This window comes from Agrilus planipennis, unplaced genomic scaffold (assembly GCF_000699045.2).
Source record: "Agrilus planipennis isolate EAB-ADULT unplaced genomic scaffold, Apla_2.0 scaffold42, whole genome shotgun sequence".
Classification (NCBI taxonomy): domain Eukaryota; kingdom Metazoa; phylum Arthropoda; class Insecta; order Coleoptera; family Buprestidae; genus Agrilus; species Agrilus planipennis.
The window spans coordinates 1,195,632-1,214,611 of record NW_020438888.1 but is presented as its reverse complement, the minus strand read 5'-3'; the positions used below and the strand labels follow the sequence as shown (position 1 = coordinate 1,214,611).

General features: G+C 33.0%; 2 protein-coding genes across 3 annotated transcripts in view; one reads left to right on the top strand and one right to left on the bottom strand.

Moving 5' to 3' along the window:
• Nucleotides 1-448: 448 nt before the first annotated feature.
• On the bottom strand, nt 449-16,836 carry LOC108744966 (MARVEL domain-containing protein 1). The gene is made up of 4 exons (XM_018480961.1): nt 16,323-16,836; nt 3,498-3,665; nt 1,167-1,280; nt 449-776 (listed from the first exon to the last, which is right to left on the bottom strand). Exons 1-4 carry the CDS (start codon nt 16,470-16,472, stop codon nt 693-695), a joined length of 516 nt encoding a protein of 171 aa, XP_018336463.1. The 5' UTR covers nt 16,473-16,836; the 3' UTR covers nt 449-692.
• Nucleotides 16,837-18,091: 1,255 nt separating this feature from the next.
• Nucleotides 18,092-18,980, top strand: part of LOC108744940 (nuclear receptor-binding protein homolog) — a 95,948-nt gene continuing 95,059 nt past the window's right edge. Inside the window, exon 1 of one of the 2 annotated variants that reach the window (XM_018480919.2) lies at nt 18,092-18,711. In XM_018480919.2, coding sequence (XP_018336421.1) covers nt 18,583-18,711 — 129 coding nt within the window. In that variant the 5' untranslated portion in view covers nt 18,092-18,582. The remainder of the gene's footprint in view (nt 18,712-18,980) is intronic. The other variant, XM_018480921.2, reaches the window with a different exon arrangement.

The following is an 18,980-nucleotide window of genomic DNA, read 5'->3' as shown; positions in this document are numbered from 1 at the left end:
AAATACATCTCTACAATTTATAATAAAAACAGCATATAAAAATAAATTTAATAAGAGATTTTAATAAAGCAAAATTATGTTACAGACTTTTACAAGGTACATTTTCAAAATTTTTTATAGAACATGATTAAACGAAGAAAAACTTCGTTATTTAACATAAAATAATTTTAATTAAACATCTAACTTACAGTTACAAAAAAAAATAGAAACAGATCTAATGAAGAACTTAAAATTATTCTTTTTCGCAGTCAAACAAAAAAAAATCAAGACTTACTATTTAATAAATACTTCCGAACATTTTTAATTCTGTTTTTATCAGAAGAGTAACGTCAAAGTATAATATCAATTAAACAAAAAAACATTCAACAATTTACATACAAATTAAATCTACAAAAATCAGTGTTATTACTTATTATTATTCATAACAGAAGGTAAAAAACAAATAAAGTAGATTTTTACTTATTCATTTATTGATGCATAATCGTAATAATAAAGTAGTATTGGGCAGTTTCGACTTTTTATAGTATTTACACATACGATTGCGTATTTTCTTTGTGAATTTGAATTCTCTTAAGTATCAGTGGTATAAAATTATACGTGCTTTCTTTTTGTACACGAGTTGTATTATTAAAATAATAAATACGTAAATATACACTTTACCGTTACTTATTAACGAAAAATGCTTTTATTAATTAATTGTTTTGGTTACTCTTCCATTCCGAGTACAGCAGGTACGTTCCGAAACCATAAGCAAGTGTGTTAAATAGTCCAAACACCTGTAATAAGAAAAAAACATTATTATGTCCCTCTGAAAAGTCTATCATGTTAACAAAAAAAATTTTATGTCTCAAACATTAAAAGTAGTTTTTGTATCTGACAAAAGCAAAAAAAAAGTATTGGTTGGACGTAGAATCGAGCCCGGTTCGCTCGTTTGACAGAAGATGTTTTCTACTGGTAAAATGATAAATTAGTTAAAATTTAAATGTCTTAATGGCAACATACACGAATAAATTTTGTTTTGTGTACATCTACGGCACAGTACCATTTGAATGACAAGTTTCAATCCACTCCTTTTACAGTGAATACCGAAAAAAGCTACGACAAACCTCGTCGTTCATGCATTTATTAATAATGTATAAGATCATCGTTTATGATGTCATACTTACACCTGCAGCCAAATTGACCCCTCTGAAGTGTATGTAAGGTCCTGCCCATACCGAAAGTTGAACAATGAATGCAATCAGGTACATCACTGTACATATACAAGTGTTTAGAAGTTCCTGAAAAAAACAAAAGCTTTATTAATTATTTGATACTCTAGCTAAGGGATGACACCTTGAAGGGTGTTTTAGGTTTACTTAAATATTTTTAAGTGGAATTTTAGGTTTTGGTGATTTATTTGTTCAGTTCCACAAAATTCTATTTGATTTTCCTGTATTTATAAATTACTACGTGACTTTATGATAAATTATTAGTTGCACGATATGAGAAAAGAAAACTAAGAAATCTCGTGTGCAACGTTTTGCATTTTTGAATATAATTATGAGTAAAATAAGTCTTGAATAAATATTTTAGAAATGTTGAAATTTAAGAAGGAATAGAAAAGAATGTGTTCTTCAGATGTGTATGTACATACACAAAACGGTGTTCTTATTCGTGCACCTAATGCTAATGTTCTCTGGAATTTCGCAACCCAATTTTTGCGAGAGCGTAGGAAGGACAGACATTCTGATCATTCAATATATTCAAAATATCTGCATAAATTTGCCTATCGCACAATCATTTCAAAACTAGGTGCATAACTACCAATAAATAGTTTTATATTTAATTTACCTACACTTGGTACAACATATTGATCAGTGGCGGCTCGCATATGAGCATTCTGAATCAGCAGCACCTCATATTTCCATTAGATATTATCGATAACATTTAATATAATAATAATCTTTAACTTAATGTCAGTCAGTATCCATCCTCCAGTTTACGAAAAATTTATAAAAAGCTTTTTATCGAGCTGTGCGCTTTGCAGTTCCAGAGGCGTTAGACTGTTGTGCGCATGAGCACATAGGAAGTTGAATTTGCGAGGGAAAAATAGGACTATACCCTGGTTGTTCCGGAATGCCGACCTGCACGTGGTGGCGGAAAAAGGTTTTATTATTCGCGTGTGTTTAATGTTTGTTTCTGGACTGGCAACTCCACGAATTTTAGACACGAGCCGCCACTGATTTTAAGTATAGTACTTGGTACCTATCGAGAAACCCTATTCAAATGTTTTATGAAAAAAAAAATAATAAACTTAATTATTTTAAAGACGGATTTATAACAATTTATTGTCTTTAATGTTTAAAAAGCTCTAAGCTTAATTGTGAGTTACTGGATAATTAACAATTATTAAATTAAATTTCATTTTAATTTGGTAAATGACGCTACAATAACACGTCTATCGAGTTAATTAACTAATCGTAGTTTTTATGATAAAGCAATTATGAGTATTATTGTGGAAACATACTGGGTGTTAAAATAATTCGAAGTGGTCTGTATTCTGTCGAAACTGCCAGACGCGGATCGCGATTTTGATCTTTTTGGATCTCATCAGCGCGTCGCAGGCAGCTCCGACAGAACACAGACCAACTTTTACCTGCTGTTTTAACAGTGCGTTTTAGAAAATACCACAAATGGCGCAGTAAACGCCATCTGTAGCACGATGCATACGTAATCCTAAAATGTAGCATGGTGCTACGGATGGCGTTTACTGCGCCATTTGTAGTATTTTCTAATACTGGGTGTTGTTAAGTCTGTACTTATTTCCAAGTATTTTTTTGTTCTATAAGAAATCTAAGCATTTTCACTTCGACACAAGTGATGCATATTGGGAAATTATTTGTCTTGTGAAAATTAAGGCAAATTGTTTCTCGAACATAAAAGCCATATAAGTAATTTCTTTTTTATATTTAACTATTTGATTTTTTTAAACGAGTCATAACACCTATTTTAGATTCTGATGTATCTACACCTCAAAATACAATACAACTTCAACTTGCATCTATCTCATTTCCTTATGTCTTAATTTAATCATGTGATCGTTGCAACATTCTTTCAAAAGTCACATACTTTGAAGCAACCTTGAGCTGCACCTTACACAAACACGTTGATATGAGTACATACATATTTGTGCAACATGCATACAAATACGATGAACATATTTAATGACAACATTAATACATATTAAATGTGTATTTTTATAGAAATTCCGTAAAAATCGATCTTTGTAATAACATACCGGTTGTGTTATCATGTTTTGTCTAAAAACAAAGTGTGGCTATTTATTTGAGATAACACACAAATTTTTAATCTAAAAAGTATTTTATTTTAAAATGTCGTCAATCAGCAATACATCAAGCATTATTCATAAATATAACAGACAATGACTAATGTATTGTAAGTCAATAGTTTGTAAAAATCTGTAGTTGTACAGAATTTTTTTTTTAATGACTTACCGTAAGCAGCCAGTTAATTGGCAGATTTAAAGCCTCCCTAACACCAAGTAGATATACAAAAATCCATATAAGGGTACCAATAAAACTCACTGTTGCTACAAACAGGAAAAAGTGGGTTCCCGACAGATATGCTGGTGACGCTAAGGTCATACAAAGAATTCCCAAAATCTGCAAAAAATTAGAACAAATGCATTAAAAGCTTATTCTTATCTTCGTTTTTATTTTGTATGAAGTACAATATTTAGTATACTTTGACATTTTACGATAACGAATGATAAATCAACTTACTTTTTTCTAAAGGTAATGCTTTCATGTTAAATGTCTGAAACAGGTAGGTGGTTGGAAATTATAAATTGACTTTTTTTATTGGTCGTATTTCTTAAGAAACGAGACACGCGAGAAACATATTAACGAATATAAAAAGACTATTATTCTTTAACCGTCTGTACCTCTTTAATGATAAAAATTATGCTTTTATTCGAATTATTTTATTAAATAAAACCCTTTCTTGATAAGCAAGTACATTTTCTATATATATTTTTAATTAATTTTTAAAATTTATATTCAAACAAAATATTTTACAGCAATTCTATGAAATTTCAGAACAAATCTGATTCATATTAAAATGAAAAGTAAATGAAAAAAAAATTGCTAAACACGATTTTTATGTATTAGATTATATGTACCCGCGTAAGTATCTATCAAAAAAATAAATAGATATTTTGTGTAATTATTAACCTAACAGAGAAATCGATACCAATTACTGTCCTTTTCATTTTTAAAAGCAATGAATATTTTATACAGTTTCCATATGAATAATTAGCAATCGACATTTGTCATGTAAGTGTAGCCATTAGAAATTAATGTTCTTTAGCTGTATTACTACTGTAACTATTCCTGTATTATTGATTACAAATATGTCGAAATGTTTCTTACAAACGAAGTGATTGCGAACGGTTTTCAGGTCATACATAATATTTGTAATGGAGCAAGTACGAACTGAAATTTTCATCATTAAGTTAATACACGATGATTATCTCGGATATAAAATTGATCTCCATCAGCAATTTTCCTTTTCATTATTTAATGGCAATAGGGACAGTTCTGATCAAGATGATATTAACATCAGTATTGTTTGATGTATATTGCCTCGTTATCATAAAAAAACAAAAAAAAATTAAAATAATTCGAAGTGGTCTGTATTCTGTCGAAACTGCCAGACGCGGATCGCGATTTCGATCTTTGTGAATCTCATCAGCGCATCGCAGACAGCTCCAACAGAACACAGACCAACTTTTACCTGCTGTCTTAACAGTGCGTTTTAGAAAATACTACAAATGGCGCAGTAAACGCCATCTGTAGCACGATGCTACATTTTAGGATTACGTATGCTCCAACAAGGTCCACTTGTGTGGATATCTACTTGCTGAAAACGAATCCCGGCGTAGCCAACCTCAACGTGATAGGCACGTTAGCTTAATCGAATAAAATAATTCGAAGTGGTCTGTATTCTGTCGAAACTGCCAGACGCGGATCGCGATTTCGATCTTTTTGGATCTCATCAGCGCGTCGCAGGAAGCCCGACAGAACACAGACCAACTTTTACCTGCTGTCTTAACAGTGCGTTTTAGAAAATACTACAAATGGCGCAGTAAACGCCATCTGTAGCACGATGCTACATTAAAAAAAAAATTACTAACCCAACCGAAGCCAAAAATCGAACGTATTAGTAGACATCTCTCTCCCTGTTACTTACTGCTTGCAAAGAGAGAGAAGTAGATTCGATTAGATTAATTTAGATTTTAAAATACCTAATTCTTCTTAATTTTGGAAAATACGAGCAATACTAATATACAAAGACCAAACCGATCGTGTATGTTTTTTAAAACGGAAACCAAAAGAAACATAATAATGGGCCAGAAAACAATTAATGTGCTACTGCTACGCGTAACATGTTTGCTAACTTAATTTGACGTCTATTAATACCTCTAATACAGTCGGCCATTTTATTCGCCAACTTGACCCACAATATCGTTCCATCGGCCATTATTTCCTAGGACCAACATATAATCATTTAGAATCATTTATTTTTTTGGCGGTCAGGCTATTTTTAAAAATGATTTTTAAACTGCACAACTTCAAAACAATTCCTTGAAGAAAATCGTAAAAACAGAAATTTACACCAAATATTGTCGTTCGTTATTGTAAATGTAATTTATTATTTATTTTTCTTTTTTTTGTTAATGACGCCAAAGGCATGCAGAAACCATATTTTAGTGCGTTCGAATAGGGTGATGTAATTTTCTAGATATAAAACTCGGCACTTTTTTAACCAATTTTCAAATTTGGCATTATTTACGAATTTTATAGTTTAACTATTATAATTTTCTTTTTTAATAAAAAAAACCTGTTGATTTGGATCTTAAACAGTTCTTTGATTATGTGATCAACTGTTGATGATGATAAGGATCATTTTGTAAACATGATTATGTAATCCAAGGGATCGAATATTTAGAAACCTTTAATAAACCCTAACAGAGGCCAAAAGTTATTAAAGTAATGACTTAAGAGTAGATACACAATTTGTATCAAATAGAGAATAACCAAATGTCATAGTGTCAGTGTAGTTTCCGTCAAAAGTACAAAAAATCAATCTATTCAATTATTTCAAATTAATGTTAGTGTTTTATGGCCATATTTTAAATTTGAAATGAATTTCAATAGATACAAATACGACGACGATATATGCTGTAACGAATCCCATATGAAATGCAACACCTGTCCCTATAGGAACACAGAAAAGAGATTGTTCCGTCCAGAATATCATGGACAGGGAGATTCAGGACACAACAACGTCGTAAATTACAGAGTGTCTCGTAATCCTTTTTTTAATTTCCTCAATGATTTTCGACAAGTTAATAGATGTCTCTCCGTAACGGAAGTGGCAAAGAAAGCGGGGAAGGAATGGGGCAAGTTACCCCTTGAGACTAAAAGTATTTATATCAATATGGCACGCGAAGCTCCGAAAGTTAAAAGAAGGTCCCGAAGAACTACTACTACCTGTTGCCTGTGTTGCCGATGTCGTTGTAGATTACGAAAAAATATTATGACCAAATCACGGAATGCCCTTTTTCCACGACAAACTATGACCAGAGGGACCACTTCTTGCAGGAGCAGATTTGTAACCAGCCGAAAAAGAAGAAGATTCAGAGTGGATCCGGAACAACAAAATAGTTTCTCATCACTTTTAGAATAAATTTAGGAGTGAAGAAGTATGTGTAACGTCCACTTTTTTTTTTAGAGTTGAACTGGTGTATAAATAAAAAAATTTCGAACTTGTACACCTCTTTTATTATCAAATACGGAACCCATTTATAGGTGTAATCATTGCCATTCTTTCATGTGTGAGACTATTCTAACCTTAAAAACATAATGCACCTACTTCAAGTCAGTAGTAGAACCCATCATACCATGATGTGCTCAAGGAGTTCATGAAACAGTATTATATCAAGCAAAATGTTAACAATCCTTTCGTCATATCATGATGCACCCCGATAAAAAGCTTAACAGATCGAGGAACTACAGTTATTCAAATTGTATGACTAGCATAGCTCGGTATATTGTAAAATAGTAGCGATTTTGTCCGTAGTAATGAGACTGATCTCCGTATGGCGCTCTAGTGGCTATTAGCCTGCATTCCCTGCGACGGGATGTATGTATAAGGTGAGATTTCACTGGGCGCCATGACCTCAACTGCTTAGTATTCGGCAGGATTCTGAATCGATTCTGGGTCCATCTGTCCTAGTGCAAGTTTTTCTGTGGTTTTCTTGAACCACATAGGCAAATACTTGGGCAGTAATATTCCACAGATAATCTTTCACTCTCTTTTGTCTTCATTTCCTCCATCTCATCTTTCTCAGCGCAACCATCCCCCCCCCCCCACCTAGTCCCACAATTCCCGAAAGGAAGCTGAAGAGAGTCTTCCGCCCTGCCACCCGAAAATGATTGCCCGCCCAGCAGTCATAGCAGGTGTGACTTAAACGCCATAGCGTCCGATCTCTGACCCAGTGATGCTTTTCAGTTTCATCACGAAATACCAATAACTGGTGCGTTCACTATTAAATTTTGCTTTCATCTGGTTAAAGAAGTTTATGAAGACAACGCCCTGTTGTCAAGGCCTTGGGGTTTCCAATAGTTTAGTGAGTTTAAGAACGGGCGGAAGACCGTCAGGTCGACAGAACTACCAACTTGGAAAACTTCCAAATGAGGAAAATCAAAGCGAAAAAGGATGAGAATGGGCTTCTCTATTTCATTACCCATTCGGGCTGGGGATCATTGAAGACATACAGCGATATGGGCACCTTCAAACGAGTGATTTGGAAGAAAATGTACCCAAAATAAGAAATCTGTTGTACCTACGTAGGTAGAGCCGACAAAACGGAAACGGCTGGAGATTACCAGCTCCAAAGACTTTTTCCTGTTCCCAGAGCTGAAGAGACGTTTGAAAGATCGTTGAAGATTATTACCCTATCCGTCGTTTTTAAAAGAGGTTACGGCAGCTTGCTTCCAGAAGGTCTTCATAGTTTGGGAATTGCATTGGTAGCGGTTTAATCAAGGCTTAATGAAACGATTTTAAAGAATTTTAATAATATGTGATGATCTGGAAGAAAAAGTAGGAAAAGAGCGAATATAAAGATAGGAGAAGAAAAATTAGAAGAAGTGGCCGATTTTGGGTATCTAGGAAGTCAGATAAGTCAGCACAGAAAGAGTAGTAGGGATATAAAGCAGAGGATAGCGCAGGGTCGAGTCGCTTTCAGTAAAAAGATATCACTTCTATGCTCGCGAACGGTTAACTTAAAAATTCGAACAAGATTATTAGAGGTGTATGCTTGGAGCGCGGAGATGTACGGGTGCGAAACAGACGGTTGACACGGCGGAAAAGAAAAGATTAGAAGTTTTCGAAATGTGGTGTAATCGACGAATGATGTGTATACCGTAGATAGAGAAGGTTAGAAATGAAGAGGTATTAGAAAGAATAGGAGAACAGAGGACTCTATGGAAGTCAATAAGAAATAGGCGAGTTAGAAGGATACTTTCTCAGGTATGAAAGTCTAGTCAAAGACATATTACAGGTAGAAATGGTGGTTTTGGGGGGGTGGGGGTAGAGATAGACCTAGATTAGATTACCGTTCGTAAATAGTCAAGGATATGGGTTGTTCTAGTTTTAGAGAAATGAGAAGATAAGCTCAGGATAGGAAAGAGTGGAGGTGCGTGTCCAACCAGTCTTAGGACTGACGACCTTATGATGATGATGTGAACATCTAACCAATAAATCCTTTTTCCTGAGCCAGTATCATAACTTTACGAACAAACGCTGTTATGTATCCAGGAAACGGAATTATGCAGTCACATATTCGCAACCGGTATATCATTATTATTATTATTAGTACTTCTTAATCTTTGAAATGGATACAAGTATAAGAATTGCTACAACAGTAAATTTTTCATTCTTTGAAAATGGAACCAGATATATTTCCGATAAGACGCCCCCGTGTATTCCACAGAAACTAAATTGTATTAACTTGTTAAAGCAACCTTTATTTCTCATAAACTGAAACACGATTAGTAAAAGTTGATAAATAAATCATAATTAGCAATCAAAGCTTTTAAAAACACTGAATTTTTATTATATAATTGAACGTATAAAATATTGATACATAAAGGTAATCATGTAGAATTTTAATTCTACAACAAGATTGAAAGATAATACCTGTAACAATCAGTAATTCAATTAATTAATGGTCGTTAAATTTATATTATAAGGCCAAAACTACTCTCACCAATTTGTTCCATGGACTATTTTAAGATAAATAATAAATTCCTATGTCCACAATATTATTTGTGCAGTAACAATTAGCAGTAGCTTTCCTCTTATAACTTGTAAGTGAAATGTAAACGGTAATTATTCAGTCCAAAGGTCACGAATATTTCATATACAATCTAAATAGCCCAGAACAAGACGTTTTCCGATTATTTGCTTCCAGAATGCGATATATATGCACTACTATCCCATCATCCCATTTTTATAATACTTTACAATGTATACTTCGTTTACTTTCTGTAGCGATGTGACCTTCAGTTTGACCGTCGCAAAGTAGTAAAGAACAGCACTAGGCCAGAAAAGGAAGGAGACAACTCTCGGCCAAACTCGTAATCGGCGAGGAGCCTATAATCCGTACAGTACTGCACGGAAAAATTGACCATTTTATCCACTACAATTGCTGTTATTAGTACCATTTACTACTGAAAATATCAACGCGATGTTTATTTATATTTGAAGACATATTAAAGGCTTTAGCGCTTGTTTTCGACTAGTACTACTATTCATGATTGAACAAAACTTTTAGCAGGTACTGTATGAAAAACAATGTTTAATGAACAAGAGTCGAGAGTATAATGAGTTTTTTTCTCCCAACCTACGATTTCGCCAGCGCGCATCCAAGACATTGGAAGGGCCACATCGCTAGAGAAAGTAAATGAAGTATACTCATGTTAGAACAACGTCTCTTGAGGGATTAGGATTAAAAGTAGTACAAAAATAACCAATAGATGATAAGATGCTTTGAATTTTGGCAAAGAAGTAGTTGCGAAAGATTCATCGGTGACATGACAACCTTATTTTTTCATACAAAATTCGCGTTCAACCGAACGTTACCAAATAAGCTGACAGGCTTCAATTATTATTACCGTGTAGCCAACATTCCGAAACATACGCATTATAGTCCCAAATTGGGCAGTGCAACGAAATGAGGTCAATTACCTTAATGCATTTATTGGGTGTGGATCAATTATTCAACGACATACGTATTCTAATTTCGTACTGCCTAATACCACAATCGGACAGTATATAAATTATGACTTCACCCTACTTTAATACATCTACGAGGGAATTCAACGTGCTATTGGCAGCACTTTGTGGATTGGTTCATATAGACTACGTATATCAGTGACGTAAACGCAGTTTTTCAATATTTTTACAGTATAATATTTCGATTTCGATTAACTTGCTATACTGTTAGGTGCATATATGTATCCGCGAACTTTTTAGACATGTTTTTATGCTAACAGTTAACTGGCACTTAAAATACTATAATACAAAACTGCAGCTGCTAAATACACACGTATGAAAGTAGGTAATTAGATCCAAGCAATTAAGTAAAAAATTTGCCATGCCTAAAATTTGCAATAAATAAATTATTCTTCACAGCATTACGGTTTAAACTGTATAGGGTGGAACAATATTAATGTCCCCTTATTATTATCAAAGACCTCTTCAGTTACGTTATCAAAATATATTGTTTTTTTTCAAATACGAACAACATAGACAGAAGTTCAATTTTTCTCATTTTATTCGATTAAATTTATTTTATAACGAGTGTGATTAAAAATTTAAAGATAACAATTCCCTCTTCCTCCAGGATATTTTCATGTAGTAATATCTAAAAATTTAGAATAAACCGTGAATGTCAGCATGAGTTTCTTCAAATCGAACTAGTCACTATGGATGATACTAGGGACATTAGGGAATTATTTGATGATCATCATTCCAAGGTTGTTAGGCGGGCGGAAGAACCCGCGATCACCACGTTGGTAATCCGTTGAAAGGGAAGCAATCACAGTGTGGTCATTGATATCTATAACAATAGCTTATTACAATGCCAGCAGAGAGAGAAAACAACTATATGTGAATGGGGTGTAAAACCTGATCAAATTGGAGGCAAACATTTTCAGGTGAAGACAGATGGCAGAGTAGAGGTATAAAAGGAAGTTTTACTCGGGATAGCCAGGAGGGTGAAGGATGCTAGGTAAAACAAGCGACAGAGGAAGCCCTATACCAGTTCTTAAGGAGTAATTGGTCTCGAAAGGGGCAGCTGACTGAAGATCTGTACCGAGCGGCATGGCCTAGAGGTTTAGACCATTCCTTAGCATTTAAAAGGATGCTGGTTCGATTCCGGATCCTTTAGCCTTGGTCCAAATTTTTCTGTGGTTTCCTTGGATCACTTAGGCAAATGCTGGGCAATTATTTCCCACAGATAATCTTTAATTCCCTTCTGTCTTCATTTCGTCCGTCTCATCTTTCTTACCCGAACCACCACCCACCCATTCCTACGATTCCGGAAAGTAGGTTGAAGAGGGTCTTCCGCCCTACCTTCCGGCGTAGTCCAGAGGGACTGCCCGCCCACTAGCATTACTGGCTGGTGGGAATGAAACACCCAAAAATTTTATTTTTTTTTTTGAAAATCCGTATGCAGCTTCACTTCTGATTGAGGAGTTCCCTCAAGGACTCGTTTTCCATCCTGATACAATTGTCCCGGTTTGACGTACGCATAAGCATTACGGTTATTTTATAAATTGGTGAAAATGTATCTTGTTACTGTGCCTTTTTCGTGTTAATGTAAACAAATTTAAGTAATTTTTTCATTTCGTATGAATTATAACAGTTTAAATTGATATAGGGTGACCCAAAATATACCGATGAGTGCTACTATTCGTGTATCTTATTACGTATGTTAAATGATATGTAAAAAATCCAATGCATTTTACGTGAGTGTTAATAATTCTTAATAAGTTAAAAACACAAATAAAGTAAGTTGCGAATCATTAGTCATTACTTTTTAGTGCTTACGTAAAAACAATACCTTTGTATACGTATCTGATACTCAAGTCTATATACATATATGTATAAGCATAGATAGATTGACAAGGTCAATTTAATATAAATCAGCAAGTGATACCTTTGCATTCGTATTCCACACAAATATCAATTTCAAACACACCTGTATTGATATTTTTGCAAGCAAATTACTTAAAATAAAACTCTCCAAATTCGATTGTAAGATGTTGGAACGTTAAATTAGAAAATCTCTAGTTTCGTGTCGGTTTTCGTAGAAAGTTTAAGAAATGTGTGAAATTTTCATTATTTTAATTTCAGGTTTTTGCGTACTTTGGCCAATATCAGTGGCGGCGCGTGCGGTCGTAAAATAAACATATCATATTAAAATTAAGCTCTAAATATAGAATTTAAACTCTTTCTATGCAAATGTAACCACAAAATGATAAATTGATTATGAACAGAAGTCTGACAAATCATAATCAGTACTTATACAATGATATTTTTCGTAAATTAATTCAATTCGCCCTTATCTCAAATCATTAAACCTACAATTACTTCCATAAACATGAATTCGACATGCAGAATATGATTGATATTGTAGATGAGTACAATTTATATTTGTGTAGGTATTTAAATTATAATTACCTTGAAAAGAAAATGAAATGAGGTCAATTAAATAAAATTTCATTTTAGCAAAATATTAAAATTAGAATTTCTAATTAACATGTAAACTGCGTTGGTGTAGCACACATCTTCTGATGTTGTTGTTGATTATAAAATGGAAATAACTTCTTATTACCAATTAAAATTACTTTTCCTAATAATAGTCAGACCAGACCTTATATTTAAGAGACATATAGGTTACATAATAAATGTATTAATATAAAAATAATGGCAGCCACTTACATACACACACTTATGTATAATTAATAATATATTATGTGAAAGGCATTCGTAAAAAATTCTTTTATTCAAAAACCGTAAACATTAGTAACCATCAAAGGGTCGCTAACATCACTTAATGTAACTGTATGTATAGTAACTAGATGGCGCATACTACATTTACGTATTATACGTATACCTACACGTATATATTACATATGTCTTTAAAACTTAAAAGGACATCAAATGTATACCTTTTAGGCATTTATAAACAACTAAAAGAGAAATTTATACACATAAAATGTAATTAATAGTAACTTAAAGTTTATTTTAGAGAAATAATGAATTTCATCTACGAATATATTACGGAGTTAACAAACGTTTCTAAACATAATCTGTTCATCAAATTTATCGTGAGCATCCTTTACAAGGAAGAAAATAATAAGTGTGGGATGACATAGCGCTATATTAGGTACATGACATACTATATGGTTATTACGTAGTATATAATAATGATGTAGGTATATAGACAGATGTGGTTATATACCCACCACAGGCCTACACCTTTGTATATATTAATAAACAATGTGATGTAACGTGTCTTTGGGCGGGTGTTTAAAAATTAAAATGGCTGCAATTCAACTTTTTACAATGGAAACAACATCCATAGTTTATGGACAAAAATAGCAAAAATATACACTTCAATTTTATTGCAGGTATGCGTAATCATTGACTTAATTGATTAAAAAATTTTAATCACAAGTTTAATCAAATCAATTAAAGTTTTAGCCAACAATCTGACTTGAGACACCCTGTAATATTGGAGCATTATTATCTATAAGTTACGATGCATATAAGTAAATGGTATCTAACTATAATTACAGATAATCTATGCTAATTGAGAACGGAACATTATGCTTTGTTCAAAATATTTTAAGGGTTCAATTAGTGTAGGATAGTTTTAATTGAAGCAGGAGATATTTACTAACAGACGTGGTTAAAAAAAATATATTGATCGCATTTTCACTTGTGTGACATAAATCGAAAAATTGCCTACAAAAAATTTGTAGTTTCTATGTTTGGTGAACATTTTCCACTACCTGTATAGGTGCATAAAAATTGAAGCATGTGTAATACCAAATTCATTGTCTTTATTAAACTCATATTTAGTGATGACCAAAGCAATGGGTAATGGGTCACCTGATTTATGTATTGCTTTAAAACGGTCCTGCATATTCATACACACAGATTTACGGAACCTAATAACCTAGATATTCACCAAAAAAACGCAAGATTAAAACAAAATTCCCAGAACCGAAAAACCGAAATTTATTTTACTTTATGATTATTATTATTATTAAAGGTTCCGCTCTTTGGCACCAAACCAAATAATTTTTTGACAAACGTTGATAATCGCGCGAATAAAATCGCATTTCAAAACTGTACAGCTGACAGTGTCCTGAACTTATTTCGTTTCCACTAGTTCACTGTTTTATTTTCTTTGGATTTAGTCCAGAAATTGTCTTTTAAATAATTTTACAGCGCCGCTTCACCTTGGAAATTAAGGCAACAGCATTATTAGGCAACAGATGAAAATACAGCGAACATTTCAGACAAAGATACGACTTTTATTATATATCTGCCGATTCGCTAGAGTTCATAAAATAAAACGGATTCTAGATATATGCAATGAACAGAAAATCGAGAAAAAGTAGAGAATTTTTTATTTAATTAATTGTCTTTCCAAAGCCGTAACTTCCAATGAAATTCCTTGGCAATGACACAGATTTTTTTGAAAAAAATAGTGCCACCCCCACGTTACAGAAAACTGCAACATGTAATGAATCGAAAGGCTCCATCTGTTATAAAAAACGAGCACCAGTGATTGTTAAATTACTACCTACTATTAAATGTTTGCGATTACTTTAATATTTATTTTATGTGCATTCTAAAAATTAAATCTAACGTAAGCCATAAACTGCTACAATAAATGAAATATTCTTTTAAATTTTAGCTTTACGAAAAATAATGCAAAATATTTTTAATGTAACACACTCATAAACTACCGCATTGATAAAAACAATCCTTGTGTACTTTGATAAAAATTGTTGTTATAACTAAATTTTTTATCTATACATTTATTTTACTGTCTTTAAAACTTCTACTCACACATTTTTAAACATCATTAAACTCCCATAATTAATAACTGACTTAACAAGGTTTACATTTTACTTGTAGGTACGACAGTTTAAAAATAACTTATAGACACCTAATTGTTAATAGTTTTGCCTAATTAAACTAATCATTTTGGTGAAGGTGCCGCAGATGTTCAAAGATCGCTTAATTAATGTTATTCACGAGTGACGTATCGCTAGTTACAAATATTTACTTCATCAGTTAAGTATTACTTTGCTATTTTTAGAAATTTGTAATTTTTTTACAGAAAACAATCATCAAGAAAAATTAGTCATGAATAAAGTGCACTTACTTAAATAAATTGAAAAAGACATTTCGTTGGATAATTTTTAATATTTAGCAGAATGAATTATTTATCTCTTAAATAGGTAAACAGTGTTTTGTTTTAGGTATAACTTATCTAAAAAAATAAGCAACCTACGACTACTGATGATTTTATTATTATATTAGTTGTAAATTAGTTAGAAACATGTGAATTAGAAAATTTGACATTTAAATATTGACTACAGAACGTGAATTCGATTGACATTATTAATTTTTTTTATTGTTTTGGAGTTTGTGACCAAACAGGTACCTATAGGTATCAATTAAATTAAATAGGTACGGTCCTGCCGTTGATAAATTTAAATACACCAGAATTTAGGTCACGTCTTAAAACAAATTTCATTCAAAGTGGATAGGTATGTAAATGTATTGAAAAAGTACGTAAATATCAGTGACCTACCCATTCGATAAGTATAAACGGTTACTTCAGTCTCTCTTTCCGGGTAAAAGAAATTGGAAACTTTACAAAAATGAGGACGCGTGTACGACAACAGGTTTGTATCTCTCCTCGTAGTTAGCTTCGGTTATTTCTGTGGTATTAAATTGTACGGTCAATGATGATTCTTAGGATAGTTTTAAACATTCGATAATAATTACAGAACCGTTAAAAATCAATTAAAGTATTTTTGCTCTGATTGCATTAAGTAAGTTTCCGGAAGCGCACGAATAATTTTCAGCTGTGTAGGAAATGTAGGTACAATTTTCTTTAATATTATGCAGTACCTATACGTAAATAACATTCTACGTACCAATTCTACGATTTTGATAATTCCTGGTGGGCTCTTGAAGTAATCGAGATTAATTTTTATCCAAGACAATCCTTGGTTATCACTGGTTTTGTTATTTGCTGCATTGTTGTTCGGTGCCTGTTGCACATTAACCACCGTTTCCGTCATCATGAGCGTCTACAAAGTTTTTTCTCCGATCGAATATCAAAAACCGAAAACGATTAAAAAAAATACTACTTCTTCTCGATAGTGATAACACCTGTCAACAACACCATACTCTGACGAACGATGCCGCTCGAACTAATACACAATTTTCTCCGTTCCATACGGCGGAACAACGACGCTACAGTTCGAGTTCTAGCGGTAACAAGCGGCAGTAGTACGGTAGTACCTAACCCACCAATAATATACGCCATATACACCGACGAGTACCTAACTGGTACGTAGTACCTGCTGCCTATTATTGCTGTTTGGATTTTATAGTATTATTTGTACATACTGTACAGAGTGTACATGAGACGATGAACGGCGGTCAGACGGGAAGAAAAAGTAGGCTCACACAGCTCACAGTTAGTCAGCTTTTAGAACACACTATTTACATTCGCTCGCCTACCTTGGCCTGCCTTTTAATATGTTATGTACGCATTTATTAGATTCAACACACATGCCTTTATATGTATGTACATAAATATATATAGGGCTGCGATATATAACACCCAACACATTCTGACCCGTACGGAAGGCAAGCATGTTATATGTATTACTTCTAATTTTATTGTTTGTAAGTGTACACAATATATAGGGTGTTTGTTTAAATGGCTACTGTTTAGTATGTTTAAAATTGAGAGGCGCCACCTATTTGTCTAGCGGTGACTCTTTCAGTTTCGGTAATCCGATTAGAGACCAACTAACTTTTTAGTAGAAAGTAGAATTGAAAAAATTCGGGTATTCGATCTAGTCTCTTTAATATGAACCAGCCATTCTATATATATAAGTATGTAAACGGTATGTATATTTGACCAAATGAAATTCAACATGTTTTACAGTGCGGTTTGAGGCATTCATTTACAGTAACTGATCAAACAATAATGGATCTATAGAAGCGGAAAAAACGTATTGTATTTGGATGTAACTTACATTCTAAATGATGCTCTAAATATAATCAAATAGTTTATATTTTGTCGCCGGAAGTAACTGTAATACATCCGCTTATAATATTAGTTATAACCGCATTGTTTCTGCAACGCGCCATTTCATTTACATTTGTGTTATGCAAAAGGATACTTACTACTTGCCAAATAGAAAATACTTTTTTTTACCACATAATTGGTATTATAAACTTATCATAAACCAAAAGTAAAACTTTTAAAAATTCAAAACCTCGGTTGTCGGTTATAATGTTATAAGTAGAAAACATCTGATGTATGACCTTTTAAATTCTTTTTCTTTTTGATTCCTACAGTTGAAACAGCAGTTTGCATCAAATTTGATTAATATGATTACAAATGTGTTTGTAATGTTGCTTTTTAAACATTTATTATATTTAAAATTATGCAGTGTTATTTTAAATGAGAATATCATGCGAGCGTCATCTATGATGTAACTTGCAACTTATGATACGTTAATAAATGTGGTGGCAGATTTTTGGTTTAAATGAGCGTCGTCTTAGTTTTCCAGCGTAAGATGTCGCCGCAATACTGTGTAAATTTATATTTTTGACATCGACTCGGCTATCGGTTGCTTAAACACTGTCAGATGACAGGTATATACATACATATATACTAGAAACAAAACGCAGACTCAGTTGTGTTTGAACTTAATCGTAACAACTTCAGCTCAGCCTGTTCAAGCGAATCAACTGTGTTATTCCGATGTAGCCTTTAAAAAAATTGTTAATGAGTTTCGAATCTGGCGTTATTAATTTAGTAGACAAGTAATTTGTTGTAGTAAGTGACAGTAAAGAGTGAGGTTTTATTACCGTCTGGGTATTTGTGAAGTGTGGATGTCATTATCATATTGGTTTTTGCGGAATATTGTTGAACATTTCGAACCAAAGATAGAAAATTATTAATGGTGGATCCCGTAAATATTCCTTCGCGTAATTGTTTAAAGAAATCCGTTTCTTAATCGTTAGCAATAACGGAACTAAAGTAAATTCAGTGAAACAAGTGCATCATTATAGTTACCGAATGAATTAACGCTGATGGAAAACTGTTGCAGTGTTTGTTTTGCACTAGTGCATTTTTTGGATATACTTTGGTGTAAACTCTAATATTTTGTAATGTCGGGAAATAATCTTGTGAACGAGAAGCAGCATAAGTCGCCCAGGGAAAGTGGCGAAGATTCTGAAGATGAGAGCGAAATTTTAGAAGAGAGTCCTTGTGGAAGATGGCTTAAGCGACGTGAAGAGGTAATTTATTATTTTTCATTTATTCTGAAACATATGCATCCTAACCTTAGCAGAATAGCCGGCAACCATTTTGCACTTTTTGGATTACATCGCATGCGTTTTCCAAGATGACGTAAACAATCGATTTGTATTTCAACACCTATACAAACTGCTTTAATATAACAAAAACGCGACATTAGCAAAAAAAGCGATCAAAAATAGAAATTTAATACTATCAAATCAACGATAAGCGCCAATACACGCATATAATATGTATGTACACTGTCATA

What these genes read in the sequence shown, in the direction of transcription:
- LOC108744966 (XM_018480961.1), bottom strand. Translation starts at nt 16,472, where the DNA reads ATGATGACGGAAACGGTGGTTAATGTGCAACAGGCACCGAACAACAAT. An exon ending in TTATCAAAATCGTAGAATTG is followed by an intron (nt 3,666 to 16,322) that starts GTACGTAGAATG and finishes AATTTTTTGCAG; the next exon opens with ATTTTGGGAATTCTTTGTAT. An exon ending in GGGTCAATTTGGCTGCAGGT is followed by an intron (nt 777 to 1,166) that starts GTAAGTATGACA and finishes TTCTTATTACAG; the next exon opens with GTGTTTGGACTATTTAACAC.